Source organism: Sesamum indicum, linkage group LG1 (assembly GCF_026168435.1).
Source record: "Sesamum indicum cultivar Baizhima isolate 11 linkage group LG1, ASM2616843v1, whole genome shotgun sequence".
Lineage (NCBI taxonomy): Eukaryota > Viridiplantae > Streptophyta > Magnoliopsida > Lamiales > Pedaliaceae > Sesamum > Sesamum indicum.
In genome coordinates, this window is record NC_142657.1 from 12,145,567 (window position 1) to 12,169,409 (window position 23,843).

General features: G+C 33.6%; 2 protein-coding genes across 3 annotated transcripts; both read left to right on the forward strand.

Annotated features, from left to right (window-relative positions):
• The first annotated feature begins 7,169 nt into the window (after nucleotides 1-7,169).
• Nucleotides 7,170-15,108, forward strand: MDAR6 (monodehydroascorbate reductase 6). Of its 2 annotated transcripts, none has more exons than XM_011074945.3 (17): nucleotides 7,170-7,671; nucleotides 7,775-7,959; nucleotides 8,079-8,178; nucleotides 8,886-8,963; nucleotides 9,251-9,322; nucleotides 11,550-11,668; nucleotides 12,083-12,167; nucleotides 12,276-12,365; nucleotides 12,717-12,818; nucleotides 12,972-13,061; nucleotides 13,218-13,298; nucleotides 13,690-13,761; nucleotides 13,838-13,932; nucleotides 14,024-14,112; nucleotides 14,217-14,279; nucleotides 14,531-14,571; nucleotides 14,739-15,108. In XM_011074945.3, the coding sequence occupies exons 2-17, from the start codon at nucleotides 7,796-7,798 to the stop codon at nucleotides 14,856-14,858; spliced, it is 1,461 nt and encodes a 486-aa protein (XP_011073247.1). In that variant the 5' UTR covers nucleotides 7,170-7,671; nucleotides 7,775-7,795; the 3' UTR covers nucleotides 14,859-15,108. The 2 variants fall into 2 exon arrangements, with proteins under 2 accessions (XP_011073247.1, XP_011073229.1); XM_011074927.3 differs by having other exon boundaries at nucleotides 7,782-7,959.
• A 2,655-nt stretch (nucleotides 15,109-17,763) lies between these two features.
• LOC105158266 (heavy metal-associated isoprenylated plant protein 39) lies at nucleotides 17,764-19,294 on the forward strand. The gene is made up of 3 exons (XM_011074958.3): nucleotides 17,764-17,882; nucleotides 18,278-18,353; nucleotides 18,830-19,294. The coding sequence occupies exons 1-3, from the start codon at nucleotides 17,874-17,876 to the stop codon at nucleotides 19,144-19,146; spliced, it is 402 nt and encodes a 133-aa protein (XP_011073260.2). The 5' UTR covers nucleotides 17,764-17,873; the 3' UTR covers nucleotides 19,147-19,294.
• The last annotated feature ends 4,549 nt before the right edge of the window (nucleotides 19,295-23,843 follow it).

Below are 23,843 nucleotides of genomic sequence, written 5' to 3' on the forward strand. Positions count from 1 at the left end.
AAGGAACAAGCAGAGGATCTCTAGGAGGCTTTCTCGACCATGAAATGCTTATAACTTCAGAAAGTTTTATTTGTGAAATCCCTAGTCTTTATTTACAACTTGTTGTCCTTGTAATCAAGCATTATCGCATATGAATAAAAGAAATTCTTGCTTCCCATCTTGTGTTACTTCCAGGTTCAGTTTTTAGCTCCTAGCTGACTCTAAATAAACTGTCAGCACCAACTAGCGCATGTTTTTACATAAGTCATTCCTACCTGGCATACGCACTTACGAAGCTGCTACCAGCCAGCGCATGCTCCAAATAAATCCGCCACCGGCTAGCGAATCCTTTTAATAAGCTGCCCCACCCCTAGCTGGTGCACGCTTTTAATAAGCCGCCCCTAGCTGGCGCACACTTCTACATAAGTCGCCCCTAGCTGGTGCACGTTTCTAATAAGTCGCCCTAACTGGTGCATGCACTTACATAAGCTACCACCATTTGGTGCACGCAGTGACATGAGCCACTAGCGCACGTATCCAACTCAACCATCACCAGTTGACACATACATCTTACAAGCAGCTATCAGCTAACACACTCACTTCAGTTTCTAGCTGCATTCTATTGGCACATTTATTTTAGTATAATGCTAATAAAACCTGCTTAGACTAACTTACTACTTGAGTTATATCCTTGCTAATTTATTATGAGATATGTTCTATCCTACTAATGAAATCACATCTTCCTCGCTAATGATAGGAGTAGCTGGAACAAGTACGCGTGTGCATCAGTTGAGCACAACAAGTCCACATTTCTTCTTCTATAACAGGTTGCCTAAACCTACAGGTTTGTCGCAGTAAAGGCCTAGCTACTTAGATTAAGAATTATCTTATCCTACTTAGCAGTGCTCTAACACCTGCAGGGTACATTGTGACGTAGCAAATAAGCTGGGAATTTTTCAGCTAAGTATTTATACTAACCTACAACAACAACAAAGCATAACAAAAAGGACTCTCCAGGTAGAGTTCTTCAGCCGATCGACATTACTCAAGAAGCTCAATGGAATTCGTTCTGTTGACAAGCAAGAAAAGTCTTCTCTTTTTTGCAGGATAGTCATCTACTCTAGAGTCCAACTTTAGGATTTGCACTCCCTGTGGGGGGAGGGGGGAGAGAATGATGATGCCCCCTAAAATTATTGGGTAAAAGTTCACAAGCTAGACGTAATAGCCCAGCTAGCTAAGAGCCCAGTAGCCCACCAGCGGGATGGATAAAGCCCATCAGTAGGGAAGAAAGGCTCACAAGCTTACTTGCTACTTTATTGAATTGGCAGACCCGAAAAATAAACTCATTTCAATCGGACACATCACCATATGGCTGGGAGGACACATCATATAACTTGCCAACATATTTGTACATGTCACTCTAAAAATATCTCCAGGTGGTCCCAAGTAAATCGGTGGCATATGAGTTGGAAAATCTACAAATGACCAACTCCAGATTTTTAGGTAGATTTGGTAGGATTCAGTCCAGCTTACGTATCTCAGTCAATATTTATCCAATCACAACGGTTTGTTGCAGATGACAGCTAACTCAAATAGTTTTCTAATGGCATACAGAACTCAGTAATTGACCCCGTATCCAACTCTTTATAAACCTGTAAATAGAGATCTTGTGCAGGCTTAGGGTAACATCACTCATATTCTCAAACTCTCGTTTTCTTGCACTGTTCTCTCTCGATTTTTGAGCTATTCTAAGTTTATATTTTGCACTCCACACGAATATTCATCATCCATAATCATATCTCACCATTATTCTTATTTTATTTCAAGTTTTTCTTTTATCTTCTCTTTAATCCGTTACTAACTTAAGCATCAGAGTGTTAACCACTATTTTGCAGGCTTAGTCCTCTGATAATGTTAGAATTTTCTTGAAAATCCATCGACCCTTGTAGTGTGGCCAAATTTCTGGTACGATCAGTAGTTATTTACCATGATTTTAGCCATAGCCACTAATATTGTAGCCAATAGTAATTTTTTCTAGTGTTGTTAGACGAACATTAAAATCAAGGGGTATCGATAATTTTCAACAACGGAAAGATATTTATAATTAGTCAAATCTCAGGAGAGGTAGCTGTAATTTATTCTAAGTTTATAATAGAACAATAAAGACAATAAACTACAAATTGTTATGGCTTGAAATTAGGTACATTAAAATTGTAAATCTTGCCAATAAAGTCTAGCTCAGTTGGTGAATTTGATATCCCATAATCTTAGAGGTCATCGATTTGAACCCGCCTATGCAATAAATGTTGTTTCTACTGAATAATAGGTTTGTTGTTTTTATTGTAATAGTAGGTGTTGATTATATTTTATTTTTTAATATTATTAATAAGAGTGTTATTGTTGTAACGATTGATATCCGATAGAAATGATTATAATCAATTTATTTCAATTAATAGTAATTCATCGCTTTTACTTAAAAAAAACTGTAAACCTTCACTTGCATCAAAAAATGAGTATAATTCTTTGTACTCACATAAAAAAGTTAGTAAAACATATAAGATTAAACAAGATGTTTTGTGTTCAAATCTCGTTTTCATCCATCCATAAAAAAAGGATCATGTGCAAAGTGTTATATGTGAGGGGAATGTTACATATTAATATTAAATTATTCCCCTCTCTAATAGTTTAAATTTTTATATTATCATCCATTATTCACTGCAGATTGTATATGTAAGGGGTGTGTTAATATATAATAAAGGAGTATTTACACCATTTTTTTTTAAGTTTGGTATAATTATATATACATCCCGTTTAGTTTGAGAAATTACGTTGTACTCATGACGTTTGTTTTCTTAACAAATATATCCTTCCATGAGTCAAAATTCACCAAATTTAATGATATTAACAAATAAATTGAATGAAACCCCAGTTGATTTATCACTGACTTATTGTAGGTCAAACAATTTTTTTCCTAACCAAACTATCCTTATATATTTTCACACACTAATACATATCAGAACGTATATCTCATCTTTGTAAAGGTAGTTTGGTCAGAAAAGATTTTTTTAATTTGAAATAAATTAGTAATAAGATAATGAGTTGTAAATATGGATTTTTTATTCTTTCTTTTTGGTTAATATAAACAATTTAGTAAATTTTGATTAAACAGATGAATCTATGTAGGGAAAAATGCATGCTACCCCCCATAATATGGGTAATGTGCAACATATCCCCCTATGAAAAAAAAATATCAAATTATCTCCTTGTGTTATTAAAATTGAAGCAATTTACTCCCTTAGAGGGAGGTGTATAATGCACTCACCCCTCTCGCGACTGGACATGATTTTTTTAAAAATAAATATTATTTTTATATAATAATTTATATAAAATAGTTATTAATAATTATAATACATAAATATTTATTAAATAGAAAAATACTAATTTTTATATAAAATATATAATATTTTTAATAATATAACTTTTTTTATTTAAAAATAAAAAAGAACCCTCACCCCACCCCACCCCCTCTCACCGGCCTCTGCCGCCCCCTCCCCCTTCCTCCTCCCCCCGCCCCTGCCCCGTTTGCCATCGTCGTCGCTTCCCCTCCCCCTCCTTGTACCTTCCCCCACTCATCGCCTGGTCCCCATTCCCCATCGTCGGTGCCCCTTGCCTATCGCCCCCCCCCCCCCACCTTCCCCCTTCCTCCTCTCCGTTCCCCACCTGGCCTCTACCTCCCCTTTCCCCTCCTTCGCTACCTCTTTCCCTCCATCTTTCCTTCCACATCCCCGTCACCTCCCCACCCCCTCCCCCGTCCCCGTCATTATTTCCTTCTCTCTCTCTCTCTCTATATATATATACATATAACTATTAATTATATATAATATGTATTTTTATATATATTTCATTTATATTGTTTAAGTTTATATATTTGTTTAAATATGAACTGTCAATTGAAATAAATCAAAATTCGGGCCGCAGATTTACTAGTTCAATTTGGATTTTAAATTCAAATTAGATCCAATGGTTATTAAATAAGGTTAAAAATATAATTTCATAATACAAATTAAAAAGATAAAAAATTGAAGAAAGAATACGTGAATTAACAAACTCGCATGAGAGGTGTAATTGCTTTATTTTTTCTTTTCATAAGGGGATAATTTGCTATTTTTTTTTCATAGGGGTAATATGCTCATTTCGTATAACACAGAGAGGTAATATGCATTTAACCTGATCTATTTATTAGATAAAAATAAATATTTATAATTTTTCACATAAAAATTATGAATAATTACACTAACCTTTATTAAATAGAAAAATACTAATTTTTATATAAAATATATAATATTTTTAATAATATAACTTTTTTATTTAAAAATAAAAAGAAAACCCTCACCCCACCCCATCCCCCTCTCACACACCGCCACCCCTTCCCCTTGCCCCTGCCCCCTTCGTTGTCATCGTCGCTTCCCCTCCCCCTCCTTGTACCTTCCCCACGTGTCGCCTGCCCCCCTTCCCCATTGTCGATGCCCCCTACCTTCCCCTCGCTTGCCCCCCCACCCAGCCCCTCCCCTTTTCCATCGCTTGCCCCCCCCCCCCCCCCACCTTCCCCCTTCCTCCTCTCCCTTCCCCCTCTGCCTCCCCTTCCCCTCCCTTCACTGTCTCTCTCACTCCATCTTTCGTTCCACGTCGTCGTCGCCCCCCCCTCTCTCGTCCCCATCACTATTTCTCTCTCTCTCTCTATATATATAACTATTAATTATATATGATATGTACTTTTATATATATTTCATTTATATTGTTTAAGTTTATAATTTATTTAAATATTACCAATCAATTGAAATAAATCAAAATTTGGCCGTAGATTTACTAGTTTAATTTGGACCTTAGATTCAAATTAGATCCAATAGTTATTAAATATGGTTAAAAATGTAATTTCATAATAAAAAATTAAAGAAAAAATATGTGAATTAACGAACTCGAGTGAGGGGTGTAATTTCTTTATTTTTCTTTTCACAATGGGATAATTTGCTATTTTTTTTTCACAGGGGAGTAATATGATCATTTCGTATATCACAGGGAGGTAATTTGCATTTAACCCAATCTATTTATAGACAAAAATAAATATTCATAATTTCACATAAAAATTATGAATAATTGCACTAATCTTATTGAAAAGACAGTGTAATTATAACAATTTAAAATTTTAAATAAAATGTTGGCTTATCACAAGCCGCATTTAAATACCACTACTCTTTACCTAAGACCTTTATGTCATTTCAAATTTAACATTTCAAAATAGATTTGACAAATGAGTGATATGATGTGGGGTTGAGAGAATATATATATATATATATATATGTAATAATGTAGTGATTGAGAGATTTATAGCATACCTATCTGTATGACGCAATAATGATGCATTCAAATTGCAAATCAAGGAAGAATGGCTGCCAATGCCATTACCCATTACCCATTACCCATTACCCAACCCCACTATTTCTATTTCTTTGGTTTCAATCAATTGAATTTTTCGTACGTACGTTGTCTGTATCCTCAATGCAATCCCTTTATTGGTATAACTATTTAAATTTCAACTTTGCATCATTTTCACACACCATGCAAACACAAGAAAAAGAATTAAAACCCACGTCCTGCACTCAAAAAACCTCATTCGTGAATCCCCAGGACGGCTAGCTAAACTTTTTGTTTGAATCAAGTTTGGATGAATTAAACTAATTACAAAGTAAGTCTATCATAATTACAACGTGATTGGTCACTTTTTATAAATTATACGTCAATCACACATGCACTTGCCATATATTTTATGATTCAGATTTAACCGAATCAAGTCCGGATTATTGGTCTTGTCACATGGTTAATTCTAAGTCAAATTGAGTTTAGTCAGTCTAAATTAATAATATAATAAGTACAATATATTTGCGGTACAATTGGTATTTGGTTTAAGAGAAAGTGATAAATTGCATGTGAAATGTAGCATACTTACTCTGTAATTGGTTTGGTTCGACCAAACTTAGTTTGGGTAAGAATTTTAGTGTTTACGAAGTTGTGAAATATATATTGAATATGTCTTCAAATTTATTTTAGGTAGAACTTAAAACATTTATTTTCTCTTATGTAATAAGTATGTCTTAATCATTTAAAAATTTATGTTTGAATTAATTATATTAAAAATATGGCTTAAAGAAAAAGTTTTGAAGAATAAAATTGGAGAGAAAGATAAATTATATCGTTGGCAACAGAAATGGGGAGATAATCAGTATTATCTTAACTTAGTGGATAAGGTCGAGATTCCACGAATAAGTCTGAAATGATAAGTTTGAGCCCCACGGAATGTGTGTGGGTATTCGTCTAACTTCATGTGTATTTATTATAATTTGTTTAATTGTTATTAAGTATAGCGATGATTGATCGAATACTAATATATTGCACGATTTATTAAAATATTGATGTAATCATATAATACCATTTAAAAAGATTTGGATAGGAAAAAAAAAAACACCACAAGAGGAATGTTTGTTCGGAAATGATCTCAAGTTAGTAGCATGGCCATGTGATTCATTCTCGCCATAAGAAACATGTCCATCGTAAAAAATTAAGGGTAATTACAATAATCTTTTCTAAAATTTGACATAATTATGAATACTCCCTTATTGTTTAAAAACTTACTACTACCCCCCTGATTTTGACGATCATTTAACATTAGCCAATTCCATTGGGCTCTGTTAGGTTTTCATCCATTATTTGTGGTGAATTGATTAAAATGTTATGGACTAAAAATTATAATTTGAGTTATTTTTTAAAGTTTCTTAAATTTATTGTATGGACAAAGTGGATAATCTTTTAAAATTTCTATCCACCGCATCGATTTTTTTACAAATTCCTATTTTTCTTTAAAAAAAAAGAAAAAAATATAGTAAGTGTAAAGCTAACAATTTTATTCCTTCATACAATAATTACATAATTTAATTAAATAATATAGAGATATTTATAATTTTTTAAATAATAAGAGAATATTTGTAATTGTATCAAATTTGAAAAGAACTCGTTGTAATTTATATAAAAAAATAATTATACTTATCAATGCCGAACGTTGTTGAAATTGGATTTGCAGTCCTATTTCAAGAATAGAAAGCAATTTTGTGAAAAGAAACTTGTGGAAGCCAATGGGCTAATGGCACTGAGCAAACGTTTCTCCTTCCCAACATTTCCATCTACCCAAGTTCATGAAAAACTTCCAGAATGGCCGGGAACTCTTTTGGGCTGATGATCATGACCCAATAATGTGGAAAAGGAACGAGGACTAGGAACAGTGTTATCGTAAAGAACAAAGAGTAAAGATCAAGAAACAGCTCAATCTCCGTATCACATTTGGATTATCTTCCTGAGAAAGATCCAAACTTGAAATGGCGGCCCATGATGATTTCTTGGGCGTTATGCCACCCCAGATCATCGGAAAAATCCGCCACTGTTTCTGACGTCCCTTTCACCCCGCCAATCGCCGCTGCCACCACAGAGCACTCACACAGACTAGTCCCGTAACTCTTGAATCATCACAAGAGCCATTTTTGCTATTAAATTATTAGTTAATCCTAACTCCCAGTAATTATTATATTATCAAGAATATATAAAGCTGATCACTCCTCTGCATCCCGATGTCTTCTTCTTCTTCAGGTCCAATCCTTTGACTCTCTATCCTCTCAGTTTCTCAGAGTTCAATACTTTTCTGCTCCTTCCGAGTTCTCATTTTTACTCCATTTTTGGTGGGTTGTAAAAGCTTGCAGTTCGTAGAGGAATTATGTCGAGCATCTCGAACGCGATTCCACTGAAGAACGGGCTTTCGCTCTGGTGCCCACGGTCAACTTCAGTGAATCAAATTTCCGGACCTTCTTCAATCGTTTCTACCAGTTCCCGTAGAAGATTCACTGTTTCGGCTTCATCTTTCGCCAATGAAAATCGAGAGTAATCATTCCCACCTTGTGATTGTTGCATCCAGTGATTGTTATATTTGTATGAAAGTTGGATTGTTTGTATCCTTGTATGTAATTTTGTCATTCTTTCTTTGCCTTTTGTGATTGCAGATTTGTTATAGTAGGAGGTGGAAATGCAGCTGGTTACGCAGCTAGGACCTTTGTCGAGCATGGATTGGCTGATGGAAGGCTTTGCATTGTCTCCAAAGAGGTAGCCACCTATTTGAATTTGATTGAATGAATGGTAATATAATGTTTTTTGCTTAGGTTGGCTAACTATGTCGAGAATCGAATTCTGCAATAGTGCAGATATATATGACCTGTTCCATTCTGAACAAATTGGTTTGATGATGGAATTTTGTTTAATGAACATGTTAGGAATCCAAAGTGACTGGATTAGGAGCAATTATGGTTTTCGTGAGTCGTGTGTGTGTGTGTGTGTGTGTGCGCACACTCAGTTGTGCATTCCCTGGTGTTTTTTCTGTGAATAATTTATATCTCTCGGACTTATGAGCTAGAAGTGATTATGAGTTTGGGAAACAACTGTGTTTATGTGCGTGCCTGAGCGTGTGCGCTTGATTTTAAAGCTGAGTATGCCCTGTAAGCTGAAGGACATTCTTGAATGATGAGAAATTGTTGAATGGTAAGTGAATGTTTCTTTGCAAGAGCCATCGTCTGTTAAATGTCTTCACACCTTCTTTCGCTCTTGGCTGTTTTCTAAAGCAAAATTAGTCATGATGGAATTATGATCAAGGTTATAACTTCTTGGACTAATGTAGAATATGATCAAGATAATGTCTTGGTATTTAATGAAATGCCTGTGGCTGAATTCATCACTCTTCTACCTGAATTTGCAGATCTGAAAATATGACATTTCAATAATTGTGTTCGCATTGATCATTTTCTACTCGGTTACAGGCATACGCACCTTATGAGCGTCCAGCATTAACAAAAGGTTACTTATTCCCTTTGGATAAAAAACCAGCACGTTTACCGGTGAGCATTGATGTTGATTATTTTGATTTCTGCTCGATTTCGTGATATGTGTTTTGCATCTGTGAAAGGATATTACATTTTTTAAGCCCTGGTTCTCAAGTTATATTAGGATTCTGCTATACCAAATACGATAGTTGCATTTTATAGAGCATTGATATTTTTTGTTGATGGACTAGAGAGGACTATTGTAAGACATTTCAGGGGATTTTTACATGCTAAATGGTAGGAGCATTGTGTCTTTATTTTTTCCTGTTATGGGAGAATGATTGTTGCATTTGTTATTTTAGGGTTTCCATACATGTGTTGGCTCAGGTGGCGAAAGACAGACTCCTGACTGGTATAAGGAGAAAGGCATAGAGGTAACAATGACTCTTCTTTTCTCATAGATGTGATATGATTTCATATTGCTGTAGTTTCTCAGAGAATTTGATGGTTTCTGACTGTAACTGAATAATTGACGTCTCGCACTCTTATATATTTTAGGTATGTCAACATTGTTCATTTAGAATGTGTGAAAATAATTATTGCCTTAGGACTTCACTCCCTGGGTTGGATGCACTTGTGTACTTTATATCGAAGTAGTTGAGAGGAATTAGAACTACTAAATAGTTTCCCTTTTTATTATAACTTTGTCTTTTTGGTGACTGCTTTTAGTTATTCATCAATCTATATGATTTCTTCTTAAAAATAATGAACAATTAGTATATCAATAAATTTTAAAATATTTAGAAATAAAAAGATATCAATGAAAGAATACAAAAAAAAAAAAAAATCTAATATGTATAATTAATATTTACTAAAATAAGGTACAGCTCTATAAAATTGAGGATAAACAATATTGATAACATTAAAAAGTAAGATTTTAGAAATAACTATACACTAACATATTAGTTGTAGATTAAATTTCAATTGTATACTAACAAAAAAGAAGTATCTCTCTTTAGAATAAATATATAAAAAATAACTTCAGGTTTACAAAAGTAAATAAGTATTAAGAAGAGAAATATTATCGACAAGTAAAGCACTATTTTTTATTAAAAAATTGAAATTGCATATAAAGTTTAAATTATTCAAAGAATCTCTTATTACTTAATTTTTTAATTTTAGATAATAACGTATGCACACAAAAGATTAAGTGGGTCATTGGCTAAGCTTATAAGCTCTTTTAACTACCTTATTAAGCTTTACAAAATTGTTTGGTATTTTTTTAATATAAAGCTTAAAAGATCTCAAAACAAGTTGTTCATGATCTTACAAACTCTTTAAAAAGAAAAAATGTAAGCTCAACTATCTCTTTTATAAGAACCTTTAAACTATTTAATCTTAACTTTCAATAAACAAAATCACTCTTACTATTTTGTGTATTTCACTTTTATTCTTCATATAATTGATGTATACTCCCCAAAGCAACTATCTTTTTATATGATTTAAATTCCAATAGTTAACTTAATGCCATTTTTAGACATTATTACATTATAAAGAGTTTATGATTTAGAACACTCTAATATCCTATATGGTTTGGCCTTTTATTTTATCCAAATTGTTTAATAAAACCTTATTTCTAAAATATAATTCAACATTTTTAAGCTCATAAAACATCTTGCAAGATGTAGGAACATATAAGATGTTTTAAGTAAGTTGAACACCCTCTAAGTTTGTAAAACATAATATATTATTGAATAAGAAATTAAAATTGCAAATAAAGGCACAAAAGAAACATTTTATTCAATAATATTTCAAACTTAGAAGTTAATGAAGAATATGAATAATATTTTGACAAAATTAGCATAGTAATAGGACCTTACTAATTAGATTAAAATTTGATTAACAATAGTTAATAAATAATTAGTTTAAAATCATTTCATGTCAATAATTTAAAAATAAAAGACATCAGGGTATTGTAGTAAAAGAAAATATATATTATACACAAAAATAAATAAAATAAAAAACACAGCAAATTGTGAAAAAAAGCAAAAAATAAAACATAATCAATTTATTAAATTAGAATTTCTTATAAGAACAAAAAATAAGGCTATTTTATTTTAATATTGAATTATTTTGGCATATTATATTTTACTTTCGACTAATTTCTTCCAATACAAGATCATCAAATATAATACAAAATAAAAGATTTCAATTCAAGGATTAAACTATTTATTTAATAGTATCACTGAAATTAGAAGTGAATTGCAAATAATAGAATTAATGGGTTATAAAACAATTATTATCAATTTTTTTGAGAATATAATTGTACATAATAATGTTCTAATGGTAGAAATATAAACAAAATTATGATCTGAATTTATAGCTAATAAGTGATATAATTGGCTCTAAATATTTGTCTCTACACGTGCAACACACGTGATACGTTATGGTCGATAGAAAAGTCTGAAAAGTATCTCTGGTTCAAGGATCACTTGCTTTTGCTATATCACTTACTAAATATTTTTTTACTTGCAACTCGAGCCCAAGTTGATGAAGTTCAATAGCTCCAGTAACTGGTAGCTATCATCTTCTTACCTCTGGATAGCATCATAACTTCATAAACTCATGGTTCCCCTCACATTGTTTCCATTCTTTACGTAGATGCTCTATGAAGATCCAATGGAAGGCATCGATATTGAAAAGCAAACAGTGAGAACAAATTCAGGAAAGTTGCTCAAGTATGGATCCCTAATAATTGCTACAGGATGTACTGCCTCCAGGTATTTCAATAATTTCTCAATTATCATCTAGCCAATGTTTCTATCCTTAGAGTCTTATCTGAGCCCCACATTGCCCCAGTTTGAATACTGTTATGAAATGAGCTCTGAGCTGCATGTTTTCAAAGGTCGCTATGTCCTTCCATTGAATAGTATAATTAATACTTGTGCTCGTTTGACTCTGGAGGTTTGGGCTTTGTCTAAACCCATTACTCTAGTTCTTTCCAAGTTATTAAATGCTTACCATGCTTCAACTTTGCTATTTATCATACTTCTAATATTTTCCCATCTGGCAGAAGAAGTTACATTCAGTTTTCCACCTTCACTAGTACATTTCGCAGTAGTACATTGTTTGCATTGATGACTTCTATTAAAATCTCTAATGGATTAAATGGATACTTTGTGCCTTGGCATCAGATTTCCAGATAAGATTGGAGGAAATTTACCAGGTGTTCATTACATTCGTGATGTTGCAGATGCCAATTCACTGATATCATCACTGGTAATTTATAAATTAGTGTGCTAGCATGCGATCAATTTTACATGATTTATTATTTTAATCTCTCTATTTGTCAGCTGCAACGCTGATTTTTGATAATGCATTTCTTAGGAGAAAGCAAAGAAAGTTGTCGTGGTTGGTGGTGGCTACATTGGCATGGAAGTTGCAGCAGCAGCCGTTGGTTGGAAACTTGACACAACCGTGAGTAACCATTATACCTCCTTATGTTGTCGATAGGTTTTGCCATCAGGGAAAATCCTTCAGCAAAGGACACAATACGATACACATTAAAGCACAACTGGCTATGTTTTTGTCAGGTTACCATTTTAGTGCTTTGCATGTAACACTTAGAGAGAATGATTAATTTAATATGATTGTTCTCACCTAAATGATATTGTGCACAAATATCAATCGTATGGACCTAGTAATCAAAACTATGAGTGCTTTGAAGTGTATGACATCTCTACTTTGTGATTTTGATTTCAACAGTTAGTGTATGCGAATTACCTGTTTTAACAAATTTTGACATGCATCATCTTTTTCGTAATATAGATAATTTTTCCCGAGGACCATCTTATGACAAGATTGTTCACTCCTTCTCTGGCACAAAAGTATGAACAACTATACCAAGATTATGGTGTCAGATTTGTCAAGGTTAGTTTCCAACTCTTATCCTTGCTTCCCACTCCAACCCCACCAAAAGAAAGAGAAAAAGGGAAGGGAAAAATGGGAAAAATTTCCGAAATCATCCAATTGACTGAATTCAAGAATGATAAGGATAGAACTTGATTTGGTTTGTATTTCCAGGGTGCTTCAATAAAGAATCTTGAAGCTGGTTCTGATGGTCGTGTAGCTGGTGTTAAACTTGAGAATGGTTCTACCATTGAAGCTGACACGGTAACTTAGAGAAACTTGCTCATTAACATATGGATGTATTGTGGGTTGAAATTCATATACATATGAATCAGTTTTCTTCTATGTAACTCAACCTCATATATATATGAATCCCAATATTACATAGATGAGAAGATAATCATGGCTATCATCACACAGGTCGTCGTTGGCATTGGAGCCAAACCAGCCATTGGTCCGTTTGAAAGGGTTGGTTTAAGCAGCGCTGTGGGAGGAATACAGGTAAGAATCACGGCACTTATTTTCTTAATATAAAGGTGTCATACAACATGTATGAACTTCTGCTAGTATTATAATTATCTTTTAGCTTAAAGTTTTTAAACCTTTTAAAATGCAAAGTATGTCATCATCTAGCATAATATAGTGACATCGCAGCTGAATTTCAACTTCATGAATCAGCGTCTTTTAAAGGGGAAAAAGAAAATCAAATGAAGCCCTTAATCCAAATCAAAAACTAAAATAATGATGGCAGATTTACGCAGCATGTTATCTGAAAACTGTTCCAATTATTGAAGAAGCCTTTATATCCTGTACCTCCCGTATAGATAGTTTGACTCACTTGCCCAAGAAAAGTAAGAGGCACGCGCTAATGTTTTGTGATGCTAAATTTCAGGTTGATGGTCAGTTCAGAACAAGCGTACCTGGCATTTTTGCTATTGGAGATGTAGCAGCTTTTCCCTTGAAGGTATGTATTCTTTAGGATTAAGCAACAAGAAACATTTTATATTCTCTAAAATTTGACGAGGTATGTATTGCAACAGATATATAACCGAATTGCACGGGTTGAACATGTTGATCATGCTCGTCGGTCTGCCCATCATTGTGTTAAATCACTAGTAACTGCACATACTGCCACGTAAGTAGGATAAATTTCTCTTTGAACTGCCTTTATACAACTTCAGCTTGAAGGACCCGTTATCAATAATCAAGTTTTGTGTTTGATTTAGGTATGATTATCTCCCTTATTTCTACTCAAGAGTATTTGAATATGAAGGGAGCCAAAGGAAAGTATGGTGGCAATTCTTTGGTGACAATGGTAAGAACATGTCCTGCTTGGTATATGTTCGGAGTTCCCTTTAGATGGTTCCTTTTGTGTGTTACCCTTCTAGTGCTACTAACTTTTTGCATCTTGATGAGCAGTTGGTGAGACTGTAGAAGTTGGGAACTTTGATCCAAAAGTCGCAACATTCTGGATAGACTCTGGTAATCACCGTCTCCATGTGTGGAAATGTTTCATCTGAATCCTTGTGTACCATCTTTTTTGTTAGCTTTTCTCATCCATTTTCTTCTCCTTTCCTCCTAAATTCCAAATTACTGCACTTTGGAAACATTAATATAATAGAGATCCTAGTACCTGAATGTCAGAAGGAAACCTGATTATAAATACTTCCGTGTTAACTCATACATTGAAATATAGGGAAAAACCGACAAATAACAACTTTTCGTGCCTGCAGGAAAGCTGAAAGGAGTTTTTCTTGAAAGCGGAAGCCCTGAGGTATGAGTTAATTACCTTTGTATCTGAAGTTGGTCTTCTTATTTCTTAGAACTATATACTTAAGTTATGAGCTATAGAAAGAGAAAGCAGTTACCGGTACATTTGAAGATTTACTTGAGAAAGCAATTGGTTTCATCACATGACAATGCTTTTCAATGCTATCATAGGAATTCCAATTGCTTCCTAAACTGGCTAGGAGCCAACCTTCAATCGACAAAGCCAAGCTTGAGAAAGCATCGTCTGTGGAGGAGGCACTGGAAATTGCCAAAGCTTCCTTACAGGGTTGAAGCTCTAGTAGTTCCTTATCGTCCAATTTCTGCATAGGCTCCTACACTATGCATTTCTTCTGTTATGGCAGCTCCTCTGACTGAGAATGGCCTGATACTGATTTCTGCCGGCATTGTGAGAACAAGTACAACTTGTAATTTTGCCTTTTTAGATGGGGAGAGAGATTGTACATGATTGTTGAGATGATGACCAAGCTACATTCATTTTGCTTAATAAAGAAAATTCCCAGTTCTTGATTTGAATTTAAAATCAAGCAGCTATGGTAAATTTTGCATGTCTTCAGGTGGAAATCATCTCTATATTTGCACCACCGAACTAATTATCGACCAACCAATAACGTCATACTAAAGCTGTTAATGAGTAGGACAAAATCCTATCGAGGCCTAGAAAAGATTCGTACCCAGACCTGGACCAATGGATAGTCTATGTACTCAATTTGGTAAAAAATGTTTCTATTGCCCGTGCAAGCTACAATTAATTAGATTATTAGTTATCAATTTATCTAAATTTAAGCTTAATTAATTATTGAAAAATTCAAATTTTTATGTCTAAATTCATCCCTGTTGCCATCTCCCTTCTTGAAATTCTCTAGTGACATTTTATATTTGTTGCATCATAGTAAAATAGTGCAAAGGTTGTGGACTTTTAGGAGAAGGGCTGTCCTTTTCCTCCGTAGACTGGATCACATCCATACATTACATTACACAATTATTTTGAGTTTCGGAAACAGTACAAAAATATATTTGTTTATACGTATTTTTATTCGAAATTTATTAATTTGACGTCATAATATGATATAAAATATGATCTTATTAATTAATCTAAACATATTCTTATTTTCATACGAAAATTTATACAAATTTAAAAATACACATTTTACATTGAAAATTAAAAATAAAAACATAAACAGTAAGTTTTGGTCCTAAACTCTGCAGGTGTCACTTTTGCTCCCTCAAATTATATGAAACCAGAAAATATAACTCATTTTTCAATTTTAATCCCTCTTTTTATTAATGTGTTTCAGAAATATTATAACTTCAAAAATTTTGGTCCCTCTTTAAAAGAAATGCATTTTTGTTTTCTAATATTAAATGTTTTTTATTTCAAATACTTTTCTCTTTCAAGTTAATAGTTTAGTGAAGTAGTCACGTACGTAATACATATTACTATTAATTATTTATTAATATTTGTGATAATAAAGGGAAAAAATAATTTATTAAATGAAATTATTTTTTATACTAACTACGCATTTAATTTTCATTATATGGTTATTTGTAAATTTATTTTTCAATTTTGATATTTTTCCTAATATATCCCGAAAAACGTTATCACTTATCTATTCTATCTACCTACACTAATATAAAAAGAAAGTCATATACACTCACAAACAATGATTAATGATACTACGGCACTAATTTTTAAATATGATAATTATACTTTGAATTAGATAATTGTAAGCTATGCCCCCCCACCCCCCCCCCCCCCTAAAAAAAAAAAGGAACTTCCCATTTTTTTAATACCACTACACTATTTTTTTTGTTGTATCAATACTACCTTAGTTGATTCACTTTTATTAATTTGTTTCTTTCTTTTTAAAATATAATTTGTCGGTTTATATATTTATAAAATATTTTTTGAAATATTAAAGACTATTTATTATATGCATGCAGAAATAACATGCCACGACGGCCAATAACTAGAAAACGAAGTAACTTTTTTAGTTAAAAATGGGTGTACAATATATATTTTTATAATTTAAAAGAGTAAAGTAGCATTAAACATATAGTTGAGGGGGCAAATTGAAATTAACCCAATATGTCATTATAATATTATATACTTGATCAACAAAGGTCCCTATTCGTCAAAGAGACAAAAGTGACATACGAAAGTTCATACTCTCTCAACTTTCAACCCAACCCATTACATTTATTTATTTCTCTGTGATTTATTTGTTTTTCTATGATGAAGATTTACTAAATAAACAATTGTGATTGGATTTATATTACATTTTTCATTGTATTTAATATTACCTGCTATGATACATTTTCCTGCGTATATAAAATAAATATTTTTTATTATTTTAAAATATATTATAAATAAAAATAAAATTTATAAACCAATATATTATATTTTAAAAAAAGATAACCAATTTAGGGGTATTATTATCAACACACACAAAAAAAAAAAAAAGAATAGTGTAGTGGTATCACGAACTATTGATTGTGAGGAAAAATTATTTTTTCCTTGTTATATTAGTATAAATATATATATTATGCGTACAAAACCTTTTCTTAAATAAAATAAAAATATTATTTTGTATACATAATATAAATTAATATAATAGAGGGCGTAATATAATTTTCAATAAATAGCCCTGAAGATAAGTCGCTTGAAATTCGAAATGAAAATATCACTATTCCACCATTGAATTGGCTCTCTCATCATCGAAGGTAGACCAAGTCTAATGACTAGGATTCTTTGCTCTTTCCCTTGCTCGACAAGTTGATCAACTCCTCATAAATCTCCTACATACAACCCCCCCCCCCCCCCCCACCTCCACACACACAAGAAAAAAGATAAATTACGTATTTCTCTTAAATTTTAGTTTTAATTACAAATATTCTTTATTATTTGAAAAATTATAAATATTTCATGTGAAATTAATACTTGTTGGACAAATACCTCTATTGTAAGAGGTATTTGTTAGATAGTTGTTAATATTAGTAGATGTTATAATTTTTAAATAATAAAAGAATGTTTATAGTTATAATAAATAAAAAAAAAGCCCATTATAATTAACAAAAAAAAAAAAAAAAAGGAGCGATTAGCGAAAGGTCAAGTCCACTCTCCTTGTCTAGCAAGCCATGTCCACTCATGTTCACCAACTCTTCTTCTCTCTCTCTCCTGATCTGTCCTATAAATTAACGTTCGTCACAACCTCAATTTCTCAGTATTTTCATCTCATTTCTTAATTCCGTTTACAGTCCTAATCAACAATTCTCAACTCAGCCCATATGACCAAGGTGAAAATTCCCTTTCCATTCTTTCTTTTTTTTTTTTTTTTTAATCCTTGAGTTTTGTGTGATGGCAACGATTCTCACTTCAGTCACTTGTCACAAAATAATTAATAGTTATTCCATTACCAATCATATGTTAGATTCCAATCCTCGAATATTAAATATATATAATTATTTAAAAAAATAGGAGTGGTTTGTGTTCGCCTTTATTTGTGAATTGCTTTTGAACTTTTACAAAGTGGTGTATGAGATCTTGTGGGCCTTTTGACACCACAAAAGCACGCTTTTTGCTTTTTGCTTGTGTTGGATCCTTATTAAGTGTAGTCGCACGTTGTTCGCTACTGTCCAATCCTTAAATCAGAATCCCGACATCTCACTGAATCTCTCCTCGTCTCCTGCAGAAAGTGGTGCTAAAACTAGGAGTTCGTGATGAGAAACACAAACAGAAGGCCATGAAGGCTGTTTCTGGCCTTTCAGGTATGGCATTGAATTTTCTACTGCAATCCTATTACTTAATTTATGTTACAACTTTTGAATTGTACCACCATAATTTTCATTTGCTTTTTACATACATAGTAATTAAGGATGAATATGTGTCCGAGTTTACACAATCTAGACCCATCTTTTAAAAAATTTTAAAATTATAAATGCCCCTCAAAACTGATTCTGACTACTCTGAATTATTTGACTCATAGCTTGTCCCAAATAAATTATTTCACATATTTTTAAATTTTGTTATATATTTTATGGTTTACTTACATTTTTACTTCTATATGAAAATATTAATAGGCACAAAATCCCTATTAAAAAAAAAATGTAACCCCTGAACTTTTAAAAATGTATTTTATAGATTTAGTCTCATATTTTATATCTTGATGGGTTGAATGTGGGATTCCGACAAATTCACCTCGTTGTCATCCCTCGGTCCATTCTTACCAGTTTAAGATTTTCAGGGATCGAATCTCTTACAATAGACATGAAGGAGAAGAAACTGACAGTAGTTGGGGATGTAGATCCAGTTCAAATTGTGGGGAAATTGAGGAAGTATTGGCAGCCAGAGATAGTGACGGTAGGGCCAGCAAAGGAGCCAGAAAAGAAGCCGCCGGAACCTCCCAAGAAAGATGATACCAACAAGACCAAAGAAGATGACAAGAAGCAGAGTGAACAGATTGCTGAGCTCCTCGAACTCTACAAGAAGTACAATCCTTATTACACACACTGCTACCACGTTTCTGCTGAGGAGAACCCTAATTCTTGTGTTATTGTCTGATTATCTTTATCTTTTTTTTTTTTTTTCCTGTGGAGTGGTAGAGAGTATATATATATATATATATATATATATATAAATACATAGTAATCTTTTTCGTCTTTTTATGAGAAAGAAATTAATTCATAATGGATTTCGAATATTTCCAAAAGCCTATTGATGAATAATTTTGTGCATAAAAAGGGGTGGACTGACTAAAGAAATGATTATTTCTTACACTAGAAATTATTATGGATTAAAAACTATAGCAAATAAATACAATTTAATTATTATGGCCAAAAAAAACCAAGGGTAAACTATAATTATGGTTTTCTGAAATTTATTATAATCATAATTATTCTTTTATTATTAAAAAAATTACAAATACCTTTTTCTGAAATTAATAATTGTATAACAAATATCCTCTTCCGACAATTTACTATAATTGGTATTTGTTTGATAACCGGTAATTCTTAGACAATTTGAAATAACAAAGGGCAATTGTAATTGTGGCTAATTTAAAGGAGCCTATAATAATTTACACAATTACAATTGTGAAAATTTAAGTTTTGATGTAGTTAAATCAATATTTATTATGATTTTATCTTTGGCTAAAATATAGTTAACTGTGACTAATGTTTTAATATTGCTTGTAGAAACAATAGTTAATATTCGTTGAGCAAACATTGTTAATCAAACTCACTTACTATTATTTTTCAACTTTTCAGCACAATAATTAATTATAACAAAAAATTGTAATTCTTGTTGTCATGACTTGTGCATGGCTGATTAATTCATTGGCAATATAACTTTAAGTAGAACGGGATATTTTTAAAAAAATGAAAGTTATAAACCATTATTTATTCAATAAATCAAATAATTGATGATAGTCCCCAAAGTCCTTCACATAATAAAAGCCCAAAAGACGTCATCTAGCTCAGTTGGTGATCCGTCGGCTGATCCAACAACAGGGTGGTACGACCCATATGCTCACTTTCTCTTTCACTAAACCGGCAGGCTCAATAATCAAGTCCATTCTAGTCTGACACGTCATCATACAGTTGGATGGACAAGCCACACAATTTGTCCACATGTTAAGATACATCATCCAAGAATATCTCAAGGTGGCTCATAGTAGATTGGTGGCAAACGAGCTGGTAATTTACAAATAATCACTTTTCGGATTTTCAGGCAAACTTGACAAGACTTAGTCAACTTGGTGTATCTCAATCAATTCAAGTCCAAATTATGCACGGATTTTTAAGTAGTTAACTGATTCAAAGATTTCAAATGGTATTGGACTCTCTACAACGAACTCCTGCATTCTGCTCTGTACATATCTATCAATAGAGGTTTTGTGCAGTCATTTGGTAACATCATTCATCACTTTCATACTCTCACTTATTCTCTCAATTCTCTTTTAATTTTGGGCTATTTTAAGCTCTTCTTTTGATTAGATCTTTTGCAGAATTTAATGCCCTTTTCCTATATCAGTTTGCTAGTAGTAAGAAGTGTTGAAAATTGGCCATCAGCTTTTTCGAAGTGAAGTAGGAGGACAAAGAGACACTAAGGGCGTACATCGAGTGCTTCAACAAGGCTATTCTGGAGGTCAAAACTACACAACCAAAAGTCTTGATCAGCGCCATCACGCAAGGGCTCCACAATGGACCTCTCTTCGAATCCCTAACCAAGAAGCCTTTTTTCGACTTTAACCTGTTGGCTCGAGGGGACAAGTACATAAGCCCAAAAGATACCAAACTAACAAGCAATGCAATTAACGGGATTGAATGAGGGACAATGAAGGGTTTTCCTCCCGCAAGAGTAGGGAAAAACCCAGAGGATGATTTAATCCCTTTGATCTTAAGAATGAGCACTACAACCCACTCATAAGCTCAGCGCTAATGCTCATAGCTATAGATTTGCTCCTTGCTCTACACTGGCCTAAAAGTTCTGAAGAGGGACCCGAGCTTCCTAAATCAAAATAGTTTTTGCAGGTATCATAGGGAGTCCGAGCATGAGACCAATTGATGCCGCCAGCTGTGGTAAGAGATTGAAAAACTTATACAATTCAGCTACCTGAAGGATTATGTAGAGATAGAAAAGAGGCCCGAACAGAAAGAAAAACACTATCTATGTTGCATCTCCTGCAAGAGCAAGCAGAAGATCCCTTTAGGAGGGAACATAGAAAGGAGAAGCTCTTAGTTGAGGAGCAAAGCCCAGAGAACACCCTTGCCAAGGGTTTGATACACATGATAGCAGGAGGACCTATTGATGGGGATTTTGGGTAAGCTAGATGCACCCATGCTCGGGCTTCTAGAACTATTAAAGAGATTGATCACAAAGCACCAACAGGGGATCCCATGATCTACTTCAGTCCTGTTGACACACGGAGAGTACATTTACCTCATAATGATGCACTTTTTATTTCTAACACTTTAGCCAACTACATTGTTCAATGTAGTTTTGTGGATTGGCAACTCTGCAGATGTCCTCTTCTATAAGGTTTACCAGCAGATGGAGCTAGTCGATATCCCGTTAGATCCAGCGGATACCTCGCTGTACGAATTTGTAGGAGAGGTGGTACATCCCTTGGGCCAAATCTTGTTTTCTCTTTCCTTAGGAACGAAAGCCACCAAAAAAAACAAGATGGTCCCATTTTCTTGTTGTGGACATGCCATCGGTCTACAACGTTTTCTTAAGCCAGCCTATCTTGAACGCTTTCTAGACGACCACCTTCACATACCACATGAAGTTGAAGTTTCTTACTGGAGCAGGGATAAGCAATGTTAAGGGTGACCACTGTGTAGCTCAAAAGTGCTATGTAGAATCAATAAATGGAGGAAGGCAGAAGGATATGGAAGTAGATTTTCCTAATAGGGAGAAGAGCAAGAGGCCCATCCAATATGACGAGCAAGTAAATGCAGTTCCTGCTCATGGACAACTGTTAAGTATCCAACTAATACCGGGAGAGTTCAACAAGACTACCAAGATCGACTCCCAACTAAGTCTTGAGTTGCAGGACAACTAACTACCTTTTTGCAGGAAAATATGACGTTTTGCCTAATCAGATCATGGCCTAGTGGCATTGACCCTAGTGTTGTGGTCTTACAGGACTACCTTATAGCAACAATCGAAGAGACGTCTTTCAACTTAATGTATGGCTCAGAAGCTATTATCCCTACAGAGGCAGGAGTAAAAACATACAGAATCGATCACTACAAGTAGAAAAGCAATGACACCCTACTGCATACCCACCTGTTCTTGATAGATGAGGTTTGAGAGGATGCTCGGACTCGGATACAAATATACAAATAGAAGGTGGTCAACACCTACAATAGACGAGTGAAAATAAGATAATTTCAAGTGAGAGATCTCATGCTCAGGCTAGCAAATGCCCTCAAACCAATTTGAAAGTTGGGTCCCAATTGGGACCCTGCTGTAAGAGCTAGAGACACTGCTGGTAGGAAGGTTTCTCGACATTGGAATGCTTATAATATCAGGAAGTTCTACTCTTTTGGAAGACACTGATGACAGGAAGCTCTCTTAACTAGGGGTGGCAATTAAATCCGTACCCGGCAGTACCCATCCCTAATGGGGTGGGTCCAGGTCCAAAAAGTATTAGCCAGAGCGGGTCTGGGGTCCATAGAGACCCGGTTCGGACCTGACCCGATAATATATATAATATATGTATATATAATACATATATATATATTTTACTTTGGAGGCATTGATGTATTCTCGTTGTTGGTTGTGGAATGAAGTAAATGGTAAGTAAAATTTTAATTATATTTTTTTACTTTATTTTGGTAGAATAAATATTAATAAAATATTATATATTTTTTTTGCTTATTATTAGGTACTTGTTCAAAAGTTGAAAAGTTAAAAAATGAAAAATTGTCCAACGATTCTTGACGAGAAAGAAGATGAATGATGATGTTATATTTATTTTTATTTGCGATTTATTTTTGGACTTGAATATTTGATAAACAAATTTATTTGTAACTGATATGTTCAATTTTTTTTAATATTTGTACAACAAGGAAAAAATAGAAATATAATCGGGTTCACCGGGTTAAACCCACCCGGACTGGTTTGGTACCCAGGCGGGGCAGGGTGTAAAAAACACCGGGCAAGGCGGGTCTCTAGTCCAACCAATACCCTGTTGCTACCCCTCCTCTCGATCCTAATAAGACACCCTGAGCTGGCACAACCATTCTTTTCCATCTTTTTCGCTGCAAGCTATGATAAGTCGTCTTTAGTAGGCATATTCTTGCTCATTGATTATGAGTCACAATAAAGTTGCCTCTAGCAGGCACATTTTTTTGGTTTACCATTTTATGGTTTATATACACTCATTGACTGCGTGAAATATTGTCTTGCCTCTTAGCATTTTTATACTTGCTTATTTTGGAATGCATTACATCTGTCTCTACTAGGTAGGACCAGTTATGCTTTGATCCTGATCAAGAAAACTCTGGAGCAGACTAGGTTGATGGCCCTAAGAATTGTATCAGGTTACATCTTTACGAGTTATGAAATTACTCAATTTTTAATGCTATGTTTTCTTAAGCATGCAAGGCGCTAATCATTTATGCTTGCTGGTATAGCAAGAACTAGAATTTTCCCCTCTTTATCACTAAGCACCTGCATGAAAGACACTAATGCAAGTATATTGCAAACACTAGGTTAAACTCAATATTCTTATTCTCAACCTACAAGGG

Bases quoted from the DNA above. Each gene is read 5' to 3' on its own strand.
- MDAR6 (XM_011074927.3), top strand. The intron at 13,299-13,689 runs GTAAGAATCACG...GCTAAATTTCAG, and splicing joins GCGCTGTGGGAGGAATACAG to GTTGATGGTCAGTTCAGAAC. The intron at 14,113-14,216 runs GTAAGAACATGT...CTTGATGAGCAG, and splicing joins GCAATTCTTTGGTGACAATG to TTGGTGAGACTGTAGAAGTT.
- LOC105158266 (XM_011074958.3), top strand. The intron at 18,354-18,829 runs GTATGGCATTGA...TAAGATTTTCAG, and splicing joins GGCTGTTTCTGGCCTTTCAG to GGATCGAATCTCTTACAATA.